The sequence below is a fragment of the Triturus cristatus genome, chromosome 2_1 (genome assembly GCF_964204655.1).
Source record: "Triturus cristatus chromosome 2_1, aTriCri1.1, whole genome shotgun sequence".
Taxonomy (NCBI): domain Eukaryota; kingdom Metazoa; phylum Chordata; class Amphibia; order Caudata; family Salamandridae; genus Triturus; species Triturus cristatus.
Genome location: NC_140581.1, coordinates 32663184 through 32687182, shown reverse-complemented (window position 1 = coordinate 32687182; position 23999 = coordinate 32663184). Strand labels below are relative to the sequence as shown.

General features: G+C 52.5%; 1 protein-coding gene across 7 annotated transcripts in view; it reads right to left on the bottom strand.

Moving 5' to 3' along the window:
• The window catches only part of LOC146863653 (putative E3 ubiquitin-protein ligase HERC1), a 1482062-nt gene that overhangs the window by 67753 nt on the left and 1390310 nt on the right, over positions 1–23999 (bottom strand). For all 7 annotated transcript variants that reach the window (XM_085627737.1, XM_085627739.1, XM_085627735.1 and 4 more), the window contains 2 exons: positions 12305–12457; positions 1243–1548 (listed from right to left, as the gene is read on the bottom strand). In XM_085627737.1, coding sequence (XP_085483863.1) covers positions 1243–1548; positions 12305–12457 — 459 coding nt within the window. The remainder of the gene's footprint in view (positions 1–1242; positions 1549–12304; positions 12458–23999) is intronic.

The window sequence follows — 23999 nt, the reverse complement described above, 5'->3', positions numbered from 1 at the left end:
TTTTCTTGTTTTCCATCCTTATTTCTCTGTTTTCTTGTGACTCGGTTACCAAGCCACCAGATGGCTGCCAACACTTCCTGGTTTGGAGTGTTGGCAGCCAATCAGAGTAAAGCTCGTGCTCGGGAGGGTTCGTGAACCCACCACGGCCATAGATATCAAAACTTTTTCTTCTTCAAAATTCTCTGGAACTACTAAACGGATTTACATCATTTAAAAAAAAGGGCTCTTTCTGAACCAAGGGCTACCTTTTTGCCAAATTTGGCGTAATTCTGTTCAGCAGTTCGGGCTGTAGCTTTGTCTAAAGTTTCCTATGGAAAATTACATGGGGAAATCGCGTTTTGGGACCCCGCTTTTTTTTCTCGGCCCCCGCTTGGCGATTCACCTGAAAGCTCTCAAGACGTGATCTGACCGAAGCGCTCCACTAGTTTTGAAAATTTCACGAAGATTTGTCAACCAGCGTCAAAGTTATTGGGAAAACAAAAACGCTTTTCCTATGTAAACTAGGACCTAAATATAACTACCTACTGGCGACCGCCAATAGGTAATATGGGTTTTACTTACCTTGCATTGTAAAGGCATGTTTGGTATAAGCACATGCATGTTAAAGGCATCCGCTGTTAATGTACGAGTGGTTATGTCATACAAATGCAGTTGAGGGGTCAACAAGGCTAATCATTCAACTTTACTACCCAACTACGTGCTAATATATCTATCTGTGCCTATATGTTGTATGGATGATAAAATGTGATTTTGTTTTGACAATATATTTTTTACTCTGTTTTTAACAAACTCAAATGAATTTGTTTTTAAAGCAGGATAAATTAAAGTGTTTGTATTTAAAAAACACGACAGTAAAACTGTAACATTTTGTATGAAAAAGAGGAGTTATTTGTGGATGTCTGCATGTTGCGTGTCTTGTTAGAACCCTGTTCACCCCACCTAGTGCGAATGTCTCTGCAGTCTGTTGCAGCAACATATGTCACTCATTTTGCATAGGCTCATGGTTACTTGTGGAGGAGGGGCTTGAAGAGGAAGTATCAGCTTGAGAAAGGATCTCAGATCAGTTGCTATTGGAAGCAGCACAGTGACTGTTATCCGGGGCCTTCGACTAGTGTCTGAGGTGATCAGGCTTGTTCCTACATCGGCATTTGGAGCAGTGTCACTCAGGTGTGAATGATCTGGGGCTAACCTGTGTCTCTTTTGACGGAGCCAATGTTTGTTACAAAGTCAGTGCACACTCACCCGGTCCATGCATATGACCTGGAATTTCTGGGTGACGTCTGCAGTGTTGGCCGGAAGCCTGGACCTTCCTGAAACAAAGCGGAGGAAGGAGACCCTCTCCTCATTGGTGAACTCCTCCAGGGTTTGCCAGAGCCAGCGGACCAGCTCAGAGCCCTCACATGCATCCCGGTAGCGGATCATCTTTCTTAATATCTTCACGGAGACCTCGGGCACCCCGCAGACCAACTCTTCCAGCCGCTGTCCAGTGAGCAGCGACAGTAGGGGCACAGGGATGATAGTGGACATGCCCTCTCGGATCGCTGCTGCCTGTGGAGGGTCAAACAGTGACAATTTAAGACCTTCTAAGTGGTCTGTCCTACTAAAGATACCTTGAGTAGAAATGTTCTTTAAGGAACCCACAAGAGATATGAATCACACACATGATTTTGGATTCCATGGGGTCTGGCATGCAAGTATCTGCTTTCAGCATCAAAACGTGTATCACCCTATGTGTTCTTTAAGGCTAAATTCAAGATTGAACTACTGAGTGATGTCCACAGTGCGCTTGGCGCCATCACTGCAAGGCGATGGCATTAGTATGACTGAGATACTCTATGGTAATACTCCTTCCCATCAGTATACAAACATTGAAGTGTATCACTGAAATACAGCCCATTGATGATCCTCCAATCACTGCACAGCGAGGCAGCAGCATCACCAAGGTACTGTCCTGTGGATACACTGCTACTGCGTTAGCATCACTGAGGTGCTCCACTGACACTCCTTCCCATCTGCGTAAAACCAGGCAGTGAAATCACTGATGTACCCCCATTGATGCTAATCCTTCTCCAACCACTGCACAGCTACATCAGCAGTATCCGAGAGGTACTCTCCATTGATACCCCTTCCTATCAGTATAAAACTACTGCATCGGTCTCACTAAAGTACTGTATGTGGATGATACTGCTCCAGTCACTGCCCAGCATCAGCAAGGTACTGTCCAGTGAGAGTGCTAATGTCACTGCACAGCTACAGCAGCATCAGGAAGGTACTGTCCAGCGAGAGTGCTAATGTCACTGCACAGCTACAGCAGCAGCAAGGTACTGTCCACTGAGAGGTCGTATACTCACTGCCCAGCTGCAGCATCAGCAAGGTACTGTCCACTGAGAGTCATGCAGTTACTGCACAGCTACAGCTGCAGTAAGGTACTGTCCAGTAAGAGTGCTACAGTCACTGCACAGCTACAGCAGCATCAGCAAGGTACTGTCCACTGAGAGTCCTACAGTCACTGCACAGCTACAGCAGCATTAGCAAGGTACTGTCCACTGAGAGGTCGTATACTCACTGCCCAGCTACAGCTGCAGCATCAGAAAGGTACTGTCCAGTGAGAGGCCTACAGTTACTGCACAGCTACAGCAGCATCAGCAAGGTACTGCCCACTGAGAGTCCTACAGTTACTGCACAGCTACAGCTGCAGCAAGGTACTGTCCACTGAGAGGTCGTATACTCACTGCCCAGCTACAGCTGCAGCATCAGCAATATACTGTCCACTGAGAGTCCTATAGTCACTGCCCAGCTACAGCTGCAGCATCAGCACGGTACTGTCCACTGAGAGTCCTATAGTCACTGCACAGCTACAGCAGCATCAGGAAGGTACTGTCCAGCGAGAGTGCTAATGTCACTGCACAGCTACAGCAGCAGCAAGGTACTGTCCACTGAGAGGTCGTATACTCACTGCCCAGCTGCAGCATCAGCAAGGTACTGTCCACTGAGAGTCATGCAGTTACTGCACAGCTACAGCTGCAGTAAGGTACTGTCCAGTAAGAGTGCTACAGTCACTGCACAGCTACAGCAGCATCAGCAAGGTACTGTCCACTGAGAGTCCTACAGTCACTGCACAGCTACAGCAGCATTAGCAAGGTACTGTCCACTGAGAGGTCGTATACTCACTGCCCAGCTACAGCTGCAGCATCAGCAAGGTACTGTCCACTGAGAGTCCTATAGTCACTGCACAGCTACAGCAGCATCAGCAAGGTACTGTCCACTGAGAGTCCTATAGTCACTGCACAGCTACAGCAGCATCAGCAAGGTACTGTCCACTGAGAGTCCTATAGTCACTGCACAGCTACAGTAGCAGCATCAGCAAGGTACTGTCCACTGAGAGTCCTATAGTCACTGCACAGCTACAGCAGCATCAGCAAGGTACTGTCCAGCGAGAGTGCTAATGTCACTGCACAGCTACAGCAGCAGCAAGGTACTGTCCACTGAGAGGTCGTATACTCACTGCCCAGCTGCAGCATCAGCAAGGTACTGTCCACTGAGAGTCATGCAGTTACTGCACAGCTACAGCTGCAGTAAGGTACTGTCCAGTAAGAGTGCTACAGTCACTGCACAGCTACAGCAGCATCAGCAAGGTACTGTCCACTGAGAGTCCTACAGTCACTGCACAGCTACAGCAGCATTAGCAAGGTACTGTCCACTGAGAGGTCGTATACTCACTGCCCAGCTACAGCTGCAGCATCAGCAAGGTACTGTCCACTGAGAGTCCTATAGTCACTGCACAGCTACAGCAGCATCAGCAAGGTACTGTCCACTGAGAGTCCTATAGTCACTGCACAGCTACAGCAGCATCAGCAAGGTACTGTCCACTGAGAGTCCTATAGTCACTGCACAGCTACAGTAGCAGCATCAGCAAGGTACTGTCCACTGAGAGTCCTATAGTCACTGCACAGCTACAGCAGCATCAGCAAGGTACTGTCCACTGAGAGTCCTATAGTCACTGCACAGCTACAGTAGCAGCATCAGCAAGGTACTATCCAGTGAGAGTCCTATAGTTACTGCACAGCTATAGCTGCAGCAAGGTACTGTCCAGTAAGAGTCCTACAGTCACTGCACAGCTACAGCAGCATCAGCTAGGTACTGTCCAGTGAGAGTCCTACAGTTACTGCACAGCTACAGCAGCATCAGGAAGGTACTGTCCAGCGAGAGTGCTAATGTCACTGCACAGCTACAGCAGCAGCAAGGTACTGTCCACTGAGAGGTCGTATACTCACTGCCCAGCTGCAGCATCAGCAAGGTACTGTCCACTGAGAGTTATGCAGTTACTGCACAGCTACAGCAAGGTACTGTCCAGTAAGAGTCCTACAGTCACTGCACAGCTACAGCAGCATCAGCAAGGTACTGTCCACTGAGAGTCCTACAGTTACTGCACAGCTACAGCTGCAGCAAGGTACTGTCCAGTAAGAGTGCTACAGTCACTGCACAGCTACAGCAGCATCAGCAAGGTACTGTCCACTGAGAGTCCTACAGTCACTGCACAGCTACAGCAGCATTAGCAAGGTACTGTCCACTGAGAGGTCGTATACTCACTGCCCAGCTACAGCTGCAGCATCAGCAAGGTACTGTCCACTGAGAGTCCTATAGTCACTGCACAGCTACAGCAGCATCAGCAAGGTACTGTCCACTGAGAGTCCTATAGTCACTGCACAGCTACAGCAGCATCAGCAAGGTACTGTCCACTGAGAGTCCTATAGTCACTGCACAGCTACAGTAGCAGCATCAGCAAGGTACTGTCCACTGAGAGTCCTATAGTCACTGCACAGCTACAGCAGCATCAGCAAGGTACTGTCCAGCGAGAGTGCTAATGTCACTGCACAGCTACAGCAGCAGCAAGGTACTGTCCACTGAGAGGTCGTATACTCACTGCCCAGCTGCAGCATCAGCAAGGTACTGTCCACTGAGAGTCATGCAGTTACTGCACAGCTACAGCTGCAGTAAGGTACTGTCCAGTAAGAGTGCTACAGTCACTGCACAGCTACAGCAGCATCAGCAAGGTACTGTCCACTGAGAGTCCTACAGTCACTGCACAGCTACAGCAGCATTAGCAAGGTACTGTCCACTGAGAGGTCGTATACTCACTGCCCAGCTACAGCTGCAGCATCAGCAAGGTACTGTCCACTGAGAGTCCTATAGTCACTGCACAGCTACAGCAGCATCAGCAAGGTACTGTCCACTGAGAGTCCTATAGTCACTGCACAGCTACAGCAGCATCAGCAAGGTACTGTCCACTGAGAGTCCTATAGTCACTGCACAGCTACAGTAGCAGCATCAGCAAGGTACTGTCCACTGAGAGTCCTATAGTCACTGCACAGCTACAGCAGCATCAGCAAGGTACTGTCCACTGAGAGTCCTATAGTCACTGCACAGCTACAGTAGCAGCATCAGCAAGGTACTATCCAGTGAGAGTCCTATAGTTACTGCACAGCTACAGCTGCAGCAAGGTACTGTCCAGTAAGAGTCCTACAGTCACTGCACAGCTACAGCAGCATCAGCTAGGTACTGTCCAGTGAGAGTCCTACAGTTACTGCACAGCTACAGCAGCATCAGGAAGGTACTGTCCAGCGAGAGTGCTAATGTCACTGCACAGCTACAGCAGCAGCAAGGTACTGTCCACTGAGAGGTCGTATACTCACTGCCCAGCTGCAGCATCAGCAAGGTACTGTCCACTGAGAGTTATGCAGTTACTGCACAGCTACAGCAAGGTACTGTCCAGTAAGAGTCCTACAGTCACTGCACAGCTACAGCAGCATCAGCAAGGTACTGTCCACTGAGAGTCCTACAGTTACTGCACAGCTACAGCTGCAGCAAGGTACTGTCCAGTAAGAGTGCTACAGTCACTGCACAGCTACAGCAGCATCAGCAAGGTACTGTCCACTGAGAGTCCTACAGTTACTGCACAGCTACAGCAGCATCAGCAAGGTACTGTCCACTGAGAGTCCTACAGTTACTGCACAGCTACAGCTGCAGCAAGGTACTGTCCAGTAAGAGTGCTACAGTCGCTACAGCAGCATCAGCAAGGTACTGTCCACTGAGAGGTCGTATACTCACTGCCCAGCTGCAGCATCAGCAAGGTACTGTCCACTGAGAGTCATGCAGTTACTGCACAGCTACAGCTGCAGTAAGGTACTGTCCAGTAAGAGTGCTACAGTCACTGCACAGCTACAGCAGCATCAGCAAGGTACTGTCCACTGAGAGTCCTACAGTCACTGCACAGCTACAGCAGCATTAGCAAGGTACTGTCCACTGAGAGGTCGTATACTCACTGCCCAGCTACAGCTGCAGCATCAGCAAGGTACTGTCCACTGAGAGTCCTATAGTCACTGCACAGCTACAGCAGCATCAGCAAGGTACTGTCCACTGAGAGTCCTATAGTCACTGCACAGCTACAGCAGCATCAGCAAGGTACTGTCCACTGAGAGTCCTATAGTCACTGCACAGCTACAGTAGCAGCATCAGCAAGGTACTATCCAGTGAGAGTCCTATAGTTACTGCACAGCTACAGCTGCAGCAAGGTACTGTCCAGTAAGAGTCCTACAGTCACTGCACAGCTACAGCAGCATCAGCTAGGTACTGTCCAGTGAGAGTCCTACAGTTACTGCACAGCTACAGCTGCAGGAAGGTACTGTCCACTGAGAGTCCTACAGGTACTGCACAGCTACAGCTGCAGCAAGGTACTGTCCAGTAAGAGTGCTACAGCTACAGCAGCATCAGCAAGGTACTGTCCACTGAGAGGTCTTATACTCACTGCCCAGCTACAGCTGCAGCATCAGCAAGGTACTGTCCATTGAGTCCTATAGTCACTGCACAGCTACAGCAGCAGCAAGGTACTGTCCACTGAGAGTCCTACAGTTACTGCACAGCTGCTGCAAGGTACTGTCCAGTAAGAGTGCTACAGTCGCTACAGCAGCATCAGCAAGGTACTGTCCACTGAGAGTCCTATGGTCACTGCACAGATACAGCAGCAGCAAGGTACTGTCCAGTAAGAGTCCTACAGTTACTGCACAGCTACAGCAGCATCAGCAAGGTACTGTCCACTGAGAGTCCTACAGTTGCTGCACAGCTACAGCAGCAGCATCAGCAAGGTACTGTCCACGGAGAGTCCTATAGTCACTGCACAGCTACATCAGCAAGGTAGAATTCAGGCACTCCAATCTCTGCACAGGCATCACAGCGGTATCCTCTAGGTACTGTCCCATCGATACACTGCTACATCTTTAGCATCACTGAGGTACTCCACTGACACTCCTTCCCATCAGCATAAACCAGTGTCTTAGCTGCTGCCTTGAACCTGGGCATCTGGGTTGGAATTCTAGCCGTGGCACATGATTGAAAATATGCAAATCAGGCTGGCTGTGCTCCAATAGAAACCGTCAAGGCACATCCCTTCTGAATGGGTACATAGGCAGCCTTGCTGGGCTCTTCAGTGAGGCTCAGCTTGAGCCCTTAGGCACATTGAGTGCCGGACAGAGGGGGCTTACCCACTGAACTTAGGGCATCTCAGTGAGAAAAAGGAAACTGGTACTGTGTCCTGGCTGGATCTCCATCACCTGCCCTAGGAGAGAGGAAATGCCTTGTGTTCATCCAGACTAGTTTGAGCAACTGCAAGGCGTTTTACTGTAGCTCCGGGGAGGTCCCTGGGCGGTGTTGTGTGGGGACTGCTGTTTACCTTTAGTGCTCCAGGGTCGCAGATACTAATGGACTCCAACTTGATAATAATGTTTCTTCCTTAATGCGCCTGATCTCAGGGGACCATGCTATGGATACGGCGCTGTGTCCTCACTCTACCCTGCGGTGCCAGGTGCCAGTTGGAACAGCGCTTCATATCACAGCAAATGCGCCGCCCCGAATACGTGGCCAAATATACATGTGCATTGGTAAAAGTGCTTTAGTAAAAGACGGACGGGTAGCTTATGAGAGGGACACAACCCGCCTGAATAGGGATGCATGTAGGGTCTTTGGGGCCCCTTTCTTTCCTAATAAGCGAGGCCCAAAGGGTGTGCACTACCTCTGTGGCATACAGTCAGTGCACCCCTGACAGATCCTTTGCCTCTTCGTCCGCTTTGGTAATACAGTGCTGTAGGACAGTAGGATCTGCTTCCATGGTTATCCCTAATATTTGCTTGGTTTCTGTGCGTTTTTGACCTAGTCTGGCTGGTATCCTGCTAATCAGGATGCCTGTCTCTGTGCTTCTTCCCTAAATTGACAGGGTAAGTACTTTGGTACCTCCACAATTGGTTACTGGTGTACCCTTCTAGGTCCCTAGTATATGGTACTAAGGTACCCAGGGCATAAGTACACCAGGGTCTCCCATGAGCTGCAACATGTATTGTGCCACCCATGGGAGTCAACTTAAACTGTGACTACAGGCCTTCCATTGCAGCCTGTGTGTGTCTGGCTTGCACCTCTCTTGGCAGATATACGTTTCCTTATATCTTAGGTCACTGCACTTTAAACCTATAAGTCACTCCTATGGCAGGCTCTTCCGTTCTGAGGGCAGGGTGTTAGCTTATAAGTGTGAGGGTGCCCCTGCATGAGCAGGAGTTGATTCTCTAGGCTTTGTAAGTGCAGTCAGCCATTTTAATACTTATGGTGGTCATTACGAGATGTCTAATTATGTAGTGGCTGCACCAAACCTGGTCATGTTTGGTATCAAACATGTTGGAATCATACCCCAACACCGATTCCAGTGTTGGAAGCATGATCCCATGTACTGGGGAGCTCCTTAGGGGACACACTTGTATTGTAACAGCCTTTCAGGATCTGCAAGCGAGCTAGTGCTGCTGCCAACCACAAACATGATTCTGTCCTCCTGCTGCTGAGCTGAGCTCGAGCAGGGGAAGGTAGGACAATAGGTTTCCTGTCACAGGGACGTGTGACCATACTCCAGACAGGACTTAGAGTATTGGGCATAGGTGGGAGCTATTTCCAGCGCCACCAACTGCTTTGAAGTGCACATTTGTTGCCCTATTGCATACTCCAGTTTAAACCAGTTGAGAGAGCCGCTGGCTCCTACTCTGGTGCAAAACTGGACAAAGGACATGGGAGTATCCTCCCCTCTGTCCAGCCCCTCCTCTGGGAGGGACCCCTGAGTTGTTCCAACCCTTTCCTCAGGGTACTTAAGGGCTTACTTGTGGGTAGGTCCTAAGATTCGTTGTGGAACAAGACTCAACCCTGAAACTACGTTGTTCTTGGAGGAGTCTAGACACATGGACTTTGTTGACTCCGGCTGGAACCGAGACTACACCAAGGAAGACGCCTATTGCTCCTGGTCTTGCTGTTCTTCAAGTCTACTTCGTCTGTGTCTGTACGTCTTTCAGGTTCTTCAACAGACCTGGGGGCATCAAGTACACATGACGAAATCTCCCTTGGAGTCAAGGGGTCACTACTCTGCATCTGCAGGCACCGCAACCAAGCTGACTGGTCTGCTGGTCCTGTCGTCCTATGGACTTCCCAAGGCTCAGCAAAGCAGGTGGTGGTTCTGCAACTCCCTCGAGGCCTGACCAGTCCTCTGCAATTTTGAGGCCAGTATCCCTCATCAGAACTGCTGTGACCAAACACTGTGCACTGCGTCAACTTGCCATTGTCAAGGCTTGCTGGCTCTGCACTCCAGAGATCTTCAGGCAGCAGCATCTCTTCCCTCCAAGATCAGCGTCCTCACCGAATCCGCTGCTCAAGGTCCTTTTGTGAGGCCTGTGCCTTTGGCCTGTGGGTCCACCTGAGGGTCTTCTACTCCTTCAGTGAGCTTCTATACTTGCCCTGGGCCTGCTCTGACTCTCCTGCTGTTGGTGAGTTCCTTGGACATTACTAATCCCAACGTTGCTCCTATTTCATCTTCCGCACCAGTTGCATGGCACAGCTCATGCACAACTCCTGGTCTAGTGACAAGGTCACAGTCGACTCTTCAGAACCTCCTGACATCAGTGGGCATTGTGTCATGGTACCTCCTGGTCACTTCCAAGTGGCATTGACTCTGTTCCCTCTGCTTGCAGGTTCTTCACTTCCAGAATCCACCCTTGGATTCCACCGGACTCCTTCCTAAACTTCTCCAGAGGCATTTTCTTCTAAATCCACCCTTGGAGCCCACCGGACTCCTTCCTAAACTTCTCCAGAGGCATTTTCTTCTAAGTCTTCCAATTTCATCTATGGCATGTTCCGACATCTCTTCACCCCTATGCACCTGGCTTCCCTGGTGTAGCCTGGCAACCTGGTTCCCAGGGCATCCAGGGGTGGGGTGGCTCTCCAACCTTCCGTCCTCCAAGGGAATTCTTCGGGGTCCTCTGGGGAGGGTCCTTTTTCTTCAACAGTGCAACCACAACTTCTTCATTTTTTTCTATTAGGCACGCAGCTGTGTTTCTACTCTGCACACAGCCTCCGAGGGGTTCCTGGCTACTTACCTTGGCTGGTTCCTTGTGTTCCTGGCTCCTCTGGGTCTTCTGGTCCATGTTTCGTTCTCCTTTGCAGTTCGCATTCCACTTTTTTAGTATATGGTTTGGTCTCCCCCTGGAGACCACTGTATTTTGTGCTACTTACCCGACTGCATTTGAAGTATTCTTGAGTATTGTGTTGATATCTCCGAGTAGGAGATATACCAATGTGATAGTGTGTTGTAATAAAGACTTCTTTTTGCTAAAAAACTGTGTGGTGTCCTTTAATCTAATCTACACTACTGATTAAACTGGTCCTTCAAGATAAGCCTGAAGGCTGCTCTCCACAGCTACCACTTTGAGAGCTTTCTAGGGTTATCAAAGACCTTTAAAATCACCATAAGGGTTGCATGGATTAGTGCAAGGTGCACCAATTGAATAAGTGTGCTCCATATAGTAAGCCAGCCTCCTACAAGTGCTGGTGCAGGCGCCAAATGTTTCCTCATTTACACTGGGCGGTGCCCCCATGCACACAAGGGAATAATCAATGGGGGATCAGGCAAGTAATAAATGTGCACCGGCATGACCCTCATTAGGGAAGGGGCTATGAAAGGGTCTGTGGCCCCCTTCTGTAATTCTGTAAAGCAGGCACACACTTTCATTGCACCCCTGAGGCACTTTCTGTAATACAGCCCACAGAGTCCAGAAATACGATTTCAGAATCACATGACAGTAAATCACTCAATTCAATGTGCAACCTATGCTATAACTTCAAAAAAGAATTGTCTTTAGTAACAAGTAAGTGAGAACATTTGTTAATTTACTATTTACACAGAAAAGATCTTCTGGTGCTGAAATATACCCATAAATATTCAGCATGCAGGCAGATGTGTCCAATCCCAATCACATTTAAATGGTGAATTAAATGTTGACCTGTTCCAGATGCTACTAGGATCTGGTAGCCTGTGCCCAGCTGGAGTAACCTTCAGTTTAGGGCATCCTGGGAGAGGTCATGTCTGTCAGGTAGTCTGTGCCGGCAGTCGCGCTAGCTGCTCATCAACCCGGAAGCAGCGATACGCGAGCAAGACCGAGACTACCGTACCCATCAGGCAAAGCGTGGCACGTCGCGTGTGAGACAGCGGCGGTTCCAGAAGCAAGACATAAAGACCCTGAACTCCGGGGGGGAGATGTCTGCTCCGAGGGAGGAGACTGCATGTAAGAGCGGGGGGAGGACACAGCCCCCAAAACTCGTGCTCGCGCCACCCATTGCAAAGCCACTGCTACTGGAAAGCCCTTCAACTAAAGTGTGTTATTATGCACTGCATGTACCACAATGCATCTGGGCGAATTGTATGCTGGTATGTCAGGCAGCCTGTTCTCCCCCCTCCCATTTTTTTTTACAAGTGCTCTTCCAAGTTCACAATGATCTCCTATAACCATGGCAACTGGAGCCTCAAATTCAGAATGATCTCCTATAGCCATGGCAACTGGAGCCTCATGTTCAAGATGGTCTCCTATAGCCATGGCAACTGGAGCCTCAAGTTCACACTGATCTCCTATAGCCATGGCAACTGGAGCCTCAAGTTCACGATGATCTCCTATAGCCATGGCAACTGGAGCCTCAAGTTCACGATGATCTCCTATAGCCATGGCAACTGGAGCCTCAAGTTCACGATGATCTCCTATAGCCATGGCAACTGGAGCCTCAAGTTCACGATGATCTCCTATAGCCATGGCAACTGGAGCCTCAAGTTCACAATGATCTCCTATAGCCATGGCAACTGGAGCCTCAAGTTCACGATGATCTCCTATAGCCATGGCAACTGGAGCCTTAAGGTCATCATGAAATGCTGCCCTTTGAACAGGAAGGGATCACTAACCTGCTGGTCCATTTCATGGAGTCTGTATTCAATAGATTTTTCCACATAATCCTTGCGATTGGAGAAGGTCACTGGTCTGTTCTGGCCCCCTGGCACAAAGGGAACCATTGTCCCATCTGCACTGGGTCCCACAAATACATCCAGTGGAATCATCTAGAAAAAAATAAAACATAACATCAGCGGACGTGCAACATTTAATGGCAATTGGCAAAAGCAAAGTTCCCCAAATTGTGGGTCGCGAGCTCATTTTTGGTTGGTTGGGGAAAGTTCAAGCAATAAATAAAGATGCTTTTAAATACTGTGCTTATCTTGTCACATTGGTGCTTCAAAGAGAGGTCAAATGCCAGGCCCTGTTTTCTGACACATTGTTCCTTATATTTATAACATGGGGATTAGTGTTTACTTTTCTTTCCCTGACTTCAAAGTAAGAGGAATTTTCAAACTGAACTGTGTGACAATCTTGCTGAAGTATAGGCAATGTGAAAGGAAAGGCTGTCGAATGTTGTTGTTTTGCAACATACCACACAATGTAACTACCTGTAAAGGAACTTTACACATTCAGCAGTTAGGAAAGCAAAAACAAAGCACACTATTTGTCATTCTGAATTGTGCTGGAAACAGACATTTTAATAGGATAAAAATAGATTCAGACCCTTAACTTGGTGATGCACCAAGGATCCATATTCACAGAAACCCGACTTCCACACATTTTGATTGGTGGGCTCTATAGTTCTACAGTGTAGGAGAGTAGGATCTGCACTTATGTTGCCCCCACTTTTTTCTGATGTTAACACTGGTTTCTGGCTATAGTCTGGCTGTGTCCCTGCTAATCAGAGCCCCAGTCTCTCTGTTCTCTCTAAACTACTTGGAGTGCATATTAGATGCACCAGTGATTGGATACTGTGGTACCTTATGAGCCTCTAGTATATGGTACATTAGGTACCAAGGGTATAGGTAATTCACAGGCCTACCAGGGGCTGAAGCATGTATTATGCCACCCCTGGGAAGCAGACTAAATCTGACACCACAGGCCTGCTACTGCAGCCTGGACGAGGTAGTGTTAGCACTCCTCACTGAGGTATAGGTTCCTATATCTCACCTTACACACACACATAAACCTATCAGTCACCCCCTAAGGCAGGCCCTATCAATCCTGAGGGCAGGGTGCTTGGTTTACAATGTGAGGGGGTGCTTCTGCCTGAGCAGGGCCCCTCTGCAGATGGCAGAGTCTATTCTCTGTGGCTGTTTGTGGATGCGGTTAAACCATATACTCTTAAGTACATTATAACCTAGCGGTAAATGCTAACTTTGGAATGACTGCATCAAAACATGTTGTGTTTGGTGTCAAACAACTTGGAATCATACCCCCACACCAGTAACTGGTGTGGGAGTATGATCCTACCCTTCTAGAGGGGACGACATGTACCTACTGTGGAAACACGGTAGGAATCCGAAAGAGCCCTGGCATCACAAAATGGATGCCACCAGCACAGACACTGGGCTGCCCTCCTGCTGCTGACTGAAACTCGCAGTGGAGGAGGCCCAACAATAGGCATCCTGTCACAGGGAGGTGTCACCACCTTCCAGAAAGGATTTAGTGTATTGGGGCTGGGTGGGTGCACTCCTAGAGTGCTTTGAAGTCCTGCACTGGGGGAGCAGTAGGCTCCTCTGTGCATATGCCAGCTCAAACCGGTTCAGGGGCTACCTGCCCCTGCTCTGGTGTGAAACTGGACAAAGGGAAGTGGGTGCAACCACCCACTCCCCTGACCCTCCCAGAGGAGTGGTCATAGAGCTAGTCCCTCCCTTCCTTTTAGTATAAGTTAGGGAACCCTTGCCATTGCAAGTTAGATATTCCTGGACGATGCTTTACAAGAAGAATCCTGGCCCTTCGACGTTCCACTACCTTTGGAAGACGGAAGAATCTCCCTTGGAGTCAAGGAGTGACTCCCCTGCTTGGCAGGCACCAAAAACTTGAATCAACGGTCGCAAACTTTCCCGCTCCCACTGGAGTCCGAAGTTCCTGCAGCCCCGGAAGTGGATTTCCTGACTTCTCGATGGCCATTGTGAGTCCCCAGAAAAGCTGTGGCGAGTGGACCCTACAAGTGACGAGGAACAGCAATACCCAAGTACCGTGCACTATTGTCGAGTGCAACCCCTTCACGACGTTCTACGAACTTGTACTTTGGACCATTTGTGGCCCAAGCCTCTAGCAGGTTGTGCACCGAAAATCAGAGGCCTACCCCATCCCGAGTGACCATGGGCTCCTGTAAATCATTTCCTCACGAGGCGTCTTTGCGATCCCTTGCCCATTGGCTTGTGGGTCCCCTGAAGACTTTCTTATAAACCCAGGTTGCTCCACGCCTGCCCTCACTCATCCTTGCTGGGTGAGTCCCTCAGACCTTGCTGGTCTGCACCATTGACTTTATTCACTTTTCACAAGACTTGCTGTTGCCAAGGCTTGTTGGCTCCAATCCAGTTGCCGACACCTCAGTCAGCTGCAGACGTCGAGGGACACTCCGAATGCAGCTGCTGGTCATCTTCGATCCCTCCTGGACTTCGTGGACGAAGAATCAAAACACCCTTGATCACCTGAAATCACCCGACATCCGTGGGCATCCATCTTCCTGGCCCCGGGTCACTGGCAAGTGACTGTGAACACTGTCTGTTAGACGGCGACCTCAGAGGAGCCCAGAAAGGGGGTCCTGACTACCCTGAGACCCACCCTCAAAGTATCGTAGCCGGGCACTGGCGGGAGACTCCTCAGGGGGAGAAATCTCGTATCGAGGATCGTACTTCTGGCACCACACGACACAGAAACACCACACCGTGCGTTCTTAGGAACCAATCTTTATCAAACAGGTTAGCACTGCAAATATGTACAAGGAGAGCACGGGCTCAATGGGTCTCGGAAGGGATAGGGGGTAGCGGGACAGTCTCTGGTAAAAGATTCAAGGCAAGGGCGTACCCGGCGCACAGCTCACAATCCTCGAGCTGGGGGGTAGGCTGGTTGTCGTGGGGTCCGGCGGGACCGGTGGAGTCTGTGGAAGCCGCGAGTCACTCAGCGGGCTCAGGTACAAGTTCGGAGGTCTTACGATCTTCAGGGAGCCGCGAGTCACTCAGCAGGCTCAAGTACAAGTTCGGAGGTCTTACGATCTTCAGGGAGCCGCGAGTCACTCAGCAGGGCTCAGATACAGTTCGGAGGTCTTACGATCTTCGTGGAGCCGCGAGTCACTCAGCAGGGCTCAGGTTCAAGTTCGGAGGTCTTACGATCTTCAGGGAGCCGCGAGTCACTCAGCAGGGCTCAGGTGGTTCTAAGTTCCAGGAGCCGCGACCGCGTCAGCAGGCTCTCGTTGTTCCAGCGTCGAAACTGCGGACAGTCCCAGATCACCCCTTGTTATAGGTCGACCCCTCTTTGATGTCCGGAGTCTGTGCAGGCAGGGGTCTTGTCACCTGGGGGTCGCTTGTCGGGGTTTCCTGCCATTGTCTTGTGATCTTTTCAGGGCCGGGTCGGGAGGAGTCCCAGACACCCAGCAGGCGTGGAGCCAGCCCTCAGGGAGGCCGGAGGGCCGATCGAAACCCATCGCCCCGAGGGGGGTTCAGAGGTGCGATAGAAACTGCTCCTCCCTCTCTCATCCCCTGGAAGCGTGATGTCCTCCAGCCGGAGTGGCGCCTCTAGGCCCGGGTCGCGCTGGGGCCGGGCGGCCATCTTGGTGCATGAAGTGGGCACGCGGGCCCGGGGTGGCCGAAGGGAGAGAGGCCATGGACGAGGAGGTCCGGGTCGGGTGCGTGTGTTCTGGTGGAAAGGATCGGTTAGGCCGGGGGATTGGGGCTGCCGGTACCAGGTTAGGTGGTGTGGGGACCAGTAGAGCCATGTTACGAGGCCGGGTCCAACACGTGTCCCCCCCAGCTGAAAGCCGGAGAGAACTGCCCATCATCTTGGGGGGTTCTCTTCGCTGAGGCGGAAGAACCGGGAGAGGCCATCGGCGTTGGCGTGGTCAGTACCAGGGCGATGTTCTACGGTGAAATCCATCCCCTGGAGGGAGATTGACCACCGCAGTAGCTTGGGGTTTTCTCCTCGCATCTGCATGAGCCATCGCAAGGGCCGATGGTCGGTTTGGACTTTGAAATGGGTGCCGAACAGGTAAGGGCGTAGTTTCTTGAGCGCCCAGACCACGGCAAAGGCTTCGCACTCAATGGTGCTCCATCTCTGTTCTCTGGGCAACAGCCGCCGGCTGAGGAAGGCGATGGGCTGGTCTAGGCCTTGGTCATTCACCTGGGACAGGACGGCCCCAATGCCATGCTCGGAGGCATCGGTTTGGACTACAAACTCCTTGGAGTAGTCGGGAGCCTGGAGGACGGGGGCAGTACACATGGCCTTCTTTAGAGCCTCGAACGCCTCCTGGCAGGCAGTCGTCCAGTGCACCTTCTTTGGCTGTTTTTTGGAGGTGAGTTCTGTGAGGGGGCCGACAAGGCTGCCATACCCCTTGATGAATCTTCGGTAGTAGCCAGTGAGGCCCAGAAAGGCTCGGACCTCCGTTTGGGTGGTGGGGGGTTCCCAGGCCACGATGGCGTCGATCTTTGGCTGTAGAGGGGCGACCTGGCCACTCCCGACCTGGTGCCCCAGGTAGACTACTGATCCTTGCCCAATTTGGCACTTACTGGCTTTTACTGTGAGGCCTGCCTGGCGCAGGGCGGTTAGCACCCTCCGGAGGTGCTGGAGGTGCTCACTCCATTCGGAACTGAAAACGGCGATGTCGTCTAGATAGGCCGCGCTGAACTGTCCCAGCCCGGCCAGGACTCTATTCACCAGTCGCTGGAAGGTGGCCGGGGCATTTTTCCTTCCGAAGGGCATTACGCGGAAGCGGTAATGCCCATCTGGGGTGGAGAAGGCGGACCGCTCCTTGGCCCCCTCGGTGAGCGCAATCTGCCAGTATCCGCAGGTGAGGTCGAAGGTGCTGAGGAACCGGGCTGCCCCGAGTCGGTCAATGAGTTCGTCGGCTCGTGGAATGGGGTGGGCATCGGCTCGGGTGACGTCATTGAGCCCCCGGTAGTCCACACAGAACCGGAGCTCGGGGGCGACACCGGGGGCCGCTGCCTTCGGGACCAGGACCACTGGGCTGGCCCAGGGGCTGTCAGATGGCTCGATCACCCCCATGGTCAACATCTTTGAGACTTCAGCTTGAATGCAGGACCGGACCCGGTCTGGGACCCGGTATGCTCGGTGTTTCACCGGCGGGCTGTTCCCGGTGTCCACGTCATGGACACACCAGGTGACTCGGGGGATCAGGGAGAAGAGGTCGGCAAATTGTCCTAGTAGCTGGCGGCAGTCCTCTTGTTGCTGGGCAGTGAGAGCTGGGGAGAGGTTTACTCCCTCCACGGAGCCATCCTGCTCCTTGACACACAGGAGGTCCGGGAGGGGATCGGACTCATCTTCGGCCCCGTCATCGGTGGCCAGCAGGAGGCTCAGTTCAGTCCGCACGAAGTGAGGCTTGAGGCGGTTCACGTGAAGGACCCGGAGGGGATCCCGGGGCGACTGGACGTCCACCAAGTATGTGACTTGACTCTTCCGCTCAATCACTTTGTAGGGCCCGGTCCACCTGTCCTGGAGGGCGCCCGGCTTTACGGGGGCCATGACCCATACTTGTTGGCCTGGCTGGAACTCGACCAGAGTGGCATTCTGGTCGTACCAGCGCTTCATCTCTTCTTGGCTTGTCTCTAGGTTGGCCTCGGCCAGTGCTCGGAACTTCCTGGTCTGGTTCCGGAGGGTCAGAACATAGTGGAACACATCTCGTGGGGTGGTCTGGGGTGCCGCCTCCCACCCTTCCTTAACCAAGCTGAGGGGACCTCGGACGGGGTGTCCATAGAGCAACTCAAACGGGCTGAACCCTAGGGACTTCTGGGGGACCTCTCGGTAAGCGAATAAGAGGCAGGGGAGCAGGACGTCCCACTTACGCCGGAGGGGCTCTTCTAGGCCGGTGATCATCCCTTTCAGAGTCCTGTTAAACCTCTCTACTAGGCCGTTCCCTTGGGGATGGTACGGGGTGGTGAATTTGTAGGACACTCCACATTGTTGCCACAGGGACGTCATGTACTTCGAGATAAAATTAGTGCCGCGATCGCTCACGACCTCGCGGGGGAAACCTACCCGGGAAAAGATCCCCATCAGGGCCCGGCCCACTACGGGGGCCGTGACGGTGCGTAGGGGGATCGCCTCAGGGTATCGGGTGGCGTGATCCACCAGGACCAGGATGAAACGGTGACCTTGGGAGGTGGGGGGGTCCAGGGACCCCACGATGTCGATCCCGACTCGTTCAAAGGGGGTACTGACGACCGGGAAGGGTTGGAGGGGAGCCTTGCGCTTCCCCCCACTCTTCCCACTAGCTTGGCACGTGGGACAGGACTTGCAGTGGGCTTCTACAGCTGCTCTCATTCTAGGCCAGTAAAAATGGGTCACGAGACGGCTGTAGGTCTTGTCTTGACCCAGGTGGCCGGCGAGGGGGACGTCGTGGGCTAAGCCCAGGAGGAAGTCTCGGAAGCGGAGGGGTACCACCAGCACCCATCCGGATCCCAGCTCCACCGACTTCTGCTCACTGTACAAAATGCTATTCTCCCAATAAATTCGGTGCGTTCCAGTTTGGTCGCCTGCGGCTTGGCCCTCGGCCTGGCGCCGTAGTCCGACCAGGGAAGGACAAGTGGCTTGCTCCCGGCAAAACTCCTCCCGGGTGGGCCCGCCCTCGTGGCGCCATTGGGCCAACTCTGGTAGATCGCCTAACTCGGGGACCGGGACGGTGTCGGACAGGGAGGGCTCGTCGCTGGCGACGGGCCCTTCCGGTGGGGGGACGGGAGGACCCTCGGGGGTTACTGCTCTGACTTCTTCGGTCGGGGCGTCTTCGACTTCTCCCAGGGGGGAAGTCGAGCTGACATGGATCGGGTGGTGGCGCACACCCACTCGGGGAGCCCCATCATCTCTAGGTGGGCCTTACGCTCGACGTGCTTCCAGGGAGAACTCTCCAGGTCGTTCCCTAAGAGGCAGTCGACCGGCTGGGAGGTTCTTACGGCAACCCTCAGCTTACCTATCACCCCACCCCACTCAAACGGCACCAGAGCTACCTGACACATACTCTCTCTATTATCTGCGGAAATTACTGGGCAAAAGACGTTGGGGAGGATCTGCTCCTCGGGGACTAAGTGCCTGAGGACACCGGTGATGCTGGCCCCGGTGTCCCGCAGGGCCTCTATTTGGTGGCCATTGATCTTGACGAGCTGCCCGTATTTCTTCGTGTTGGAGGGAAGGAGGCTACCAGGGACCATCTCCCTATCTCCCAAGGATACTAGGGCCATGGCTGCGGGTTCCCATTCCCCGGTTTCCTCAACCTACTCCCCCAGAGCTATGTTGGCTATCTGTCTTGCAGGGGTGTTTTGGGTGGCCATGGGGCATTCTTGGTCATTGGCGTAGTGGCCTGGCTTCTGGCAACGGAAACAAGTGACGGTTACCCTGTGTCCCCGTCTCCCGGGGGGTCCGGTTACTGGTGGGGGGGGGGCGCTGGGAAAGGTGGAGGTTGGGTTTTTGGGGGACTCGGCTGGGACTCTCTCTGGCCTCCCTGGTTCCCCCCTCCTCTCTGGCGGGGTGGTCCCTGACTGGCTCGGGGGTATTCTCCTACCATGCCCCGGGTGACCCGGGTGTTGGTCCAGCGGTCTGCTTCCACCGCCAGCTTCCTGGGATCGGTGAGTTTGCTGTCAAGCAGATGCTGGCGTAGTTCCACAAAGCAGTTCGCAGCCAGGTGTTCCCACAACAGGAGGTCGGTGAGTTCCTCAAGGGTGGTGACTTTGCTGCCCTTGACCCACCCATCGAAGGCCCGACTAAAAAAGTTTACATATTCCACCCAGGTGGTGCCCGGGATTTTCCTGCAGTCCCGGAATCGCTGACGGTACATCTCGGGGGTGAGACCGTACCTTGTGAGTAGAGCCTCTTTCATGTGGCTGTAGGAGGTCTGCAGAGAGAGGGGTAGGTCGAGCAGGGTGTCTCTTCCTTCGCTCAGAAACCGTCCCCACAACCCTGCCCCCCAGTCCTTCTGCGGGACCCGATGGGAGGTCATGGCGACCTCGTAGGCCCTGAACCATTGTTGAATGTCATCGCTTTTATAATATTCCTTGACCACGTCCTTGGGGATGTGGACCTTCTGCTCCGCTGGGGAGGTCGCCTCTCGGTTTCCCGGGGGCCTCCCTTCCTCACTTCTGGCCTTGAGCTCGATTTCTTTCAAGCTGCGTTCGTGCTCTAGTTGGAGCTTTCTTCCTTCGTGTTCCCGTTGGAGCTTCTTCTCTTCTAGCTCGCCTTGCACGCGCATTTGCTCTACTGCTAGCTTTTTCTCCGCTAACTTTAATTCGCCTTCAATTTTGAGTTTAGCTAACTCGAGTTCGTGATTGCGGCTTCTCTCTCTGTCCGCGAGTTCTTCCGGGGATAGACCCCCGTCTGGTACGATGCCTCGCACCTGATTGCTGCTGCTTTCGCCTTGGGGGGGTTCGGCCTCGTCGGGGCGCTCCCCCGTGTCTTCCGGGCGGGAGGCCCCGGCATCCACCCAGGCTTTCAGTGCTTTCTGCAAATCTTCCTTGGTGTTGAGACCGGTGGTAGCGATTCTAAGTTCTTTGCAGAATTGCTTTAGTTCTTTGTGTGTGTATTCTTCTAGTTGTTCCACCTGGAACACCCTGTTGGCGTTGATTTCTGCGGGGATCATGGCGTTTCCTTCTGCCATCTTTGTCGGTAGTGCGTCCGTTGTTCACGGTACGATCTCTCGGTGATGGGCCCGAATCCCATCGCTGCCACCACTGTTAGACGGCGACCTCAGAGGAGCCCGGAAAGGGGGTCCTGACTACCCTGAGACCCACCCTCAAAGTATCGTAGCCGGGCACTGGCGGGAGACTCCTCAGGGGGAGAAATCTCGTATCGAGGATCGTACTTCTGGCACCACACGACACAGAAACACCACACCGTGCGTTCTTAGGAACCAATCTTTATCAAACAGGTTAGCACTGCAAATATGTACAAGGAGAGCACGGGCTCAATGGGTCTCGGAAGGGATAGGGGGTAGCGGGACAGTCTCTGGTAAAAGGTTCAAGGCAAGGGCGTACCCGGCGCACAGCTCACAATCCTCGAGCTGGGGGGTAGGCTGGTTGTCGTGGGGTCCGGCGGGACCGGTGGAGTCTGTGGAAGCCGCGAGTCACTCAGCGGGCTCAGGTACAAGTTCGGAGGTCTTACGATCGTCAGGGAGCCGTGAGTCACTCAGCAGGCTCAAGTACAACTTCGGAGGTCTTACGATCTTCAGGGAGCCGCGAGTCATTCAGCAGGGCTCAGGTACAAGTTCGGAGGTCTTACGATCTTCAGGGAGCCGCGAGTCACTCAGCAGGGCTCAGGTACAGTTCGGAGGTCTTACGATCTTCAGGGAGCCGCGAGTCACTCAGCAGGGCTCAGGTGGTTCTAAGTTCCAGGAGCCGCGACCGCGTCAGCAGGCTCTCGTTGTTCCAGCGTCGAAACTGCGGACAGTCCCAGATCACCCCTTGTTATAGGTCGACCCCTCTTTGATGTCCGGAGTCTGTGCAGGCAGGGGTCTTGTCACCTGGGGGTCGCTTGTCGGGGTTTCCTGCCATTGTCTTGTGATCTTTTCAGGGCCGGGTCGGGAGGAGTCCCAGACACCCAGCAGGCGTGGAGCCAGCCCTCAGGGAGGCCGGAGGGCCGATCGAAACCCATCGCCCCAGGGGGGTTCAGAGGTGCGATAGAAACTGCTCCTCCCCCTCTCATCCCCTGGAAGCGTGATGTCCTCCAGCCGGAGTGGCGCCTCTAAGCCCGGGTCGCGCTGGGGCCGGGCGGCCATCTTGGTGCATGAAGTGGGCACGCGGGCCCGGGGTGGCCGAAGGGAGAGAGGCCATGGACGAGGAGGTCCGGGTCGGGTGCGTGTGTTCTGGTGGAAAGGATCGGTTAGGCCGGGGGATTGGGGCTGCCGGTACCAGGTTAGGTGGTGTGGGGACCAGTAGAGCCATGTTACGAGGCCGGGGTCCAACACTGTCCCTTCTGCTTTCAGGTCTTCTTCATCTTCAATCTAGCCTTGGATTCCACCGGACACTTCTCCAGTCTTCGCAAGCAGCAAATCTTCTTTGGCTTCCATAGAAAACAGCGACGCGACCCGACACCAAAAGACACCTATGCACCCGGCTTCCCTGGGTGAGGTAACTCGTGCACTCTGGTGCCCTAGTGTGTGTTGGCCCTCAAATTATTTACCTTGTAAGTGGCTTGCTTGTAGACTTCCTCGAAGTACCCTAAAACTTTAAAAATCCAACTGCGACTTGCTCCATTGAAATCAATAGGGAACCTGCGGCTGTGTTCTCACACTGCACGCTTCTCCCGTGGGTCTCTTACTTACCTGCCTTGGGTGGATTAGTGAAGCCCCAGCGATTCTACAGGCCCTAGGCCTTGTCCCCTTGCAAGTTGACTTTCCTAAACCTCTTTCTTAGTATATGGTCTGGTACGCCCCATAGGGCCCCAGCCATATTTGTGCTTAATTTATTGAGAAGTGTTGACATTTGAATGTGTATCTGGGTTCTAATCTCATAAAGAGATTAGTAGAGTGTATCTAGAAATAAAGACATATATATTTGATGTATATACCTGTGTGGTGTCCTTTCATTTGGTAATTCAAGAGATTGTAAGGTAAAACAAGCTGCTTTACATTCCTCAGAGACTTATCCTGAAGGCCGCTCTCCACAGCTACCACTAGGATAGCTTTCTTTAAAAGGTTGTCTTAAACCTATCTACCATAAGAGTCGAATTGGACTGGTGCAAGGTGGCCACTATAACTAGTGACCAGCATATGCCAGGCCAACTTCTCACATACAGTACAATGGTATGTTTGAGAAAATGTAGTGGCCATTTCCATGGAACACGTGCTGTCTTAAATGACCATGCGCTACCAAACAAGGTGGGGTGATGCAGTTGCATGTGTTTGTGCTGAAGTACTTAGGGCCTCATTTATGAGGCATTGGCGTAGGGCAGAGCTGCAAGTCTTCTTGCCGCGCTTCTCTATGCCAATGTGAAAGGGCAGGAATGCACTGTATTTATCAACTACAGTGCATTCCTGTCCTTTCCTCGTGCGCTGGCTCACAATTTGCTGCCTAGTGCCAATGTAGGCACCCTTGCACTATGGTGCAAGAGTGTCTGTGTTGCAGGCAAGATTGGTTTTGTGCAGGAAGTGGCACCTTCCTGCACAAAACCAATCCTAAGAGAGGCGTTTTTCTCTCTTTGCAGCACACAAAGAAAGGAAAATATGAGGAGAAATAAAAATATTTCTTCTCGTTACACCTGCTCTTGGAAGGTGTTATGCTTTGATGGTGCCCCAGGTTTATGTGATTGAGTAAATCGGGAGTAGCATCAAAATCCATGGGTGCTGTGTAGGAAAACCCACCACAATTCCCATGGAACGCCTCCTTAACACACAGTGAGGCAAGGCAGCGACTGCAATGCTTTGTCTTACTCTGTATCTATGAAGCCGCGCAGAGCCCATGGAACGCCTCCTCAACACACAGTGAGGCAAGGCAGCGACTGCAATGCTTTGTCTTACTCTGTATCTATGAAGCCGCGCAGAGCCCATGGAACGCCTCCTTAACACACAGTGAGGCAAGGCAGCGACTGCAATGCTTTGTCTTACTC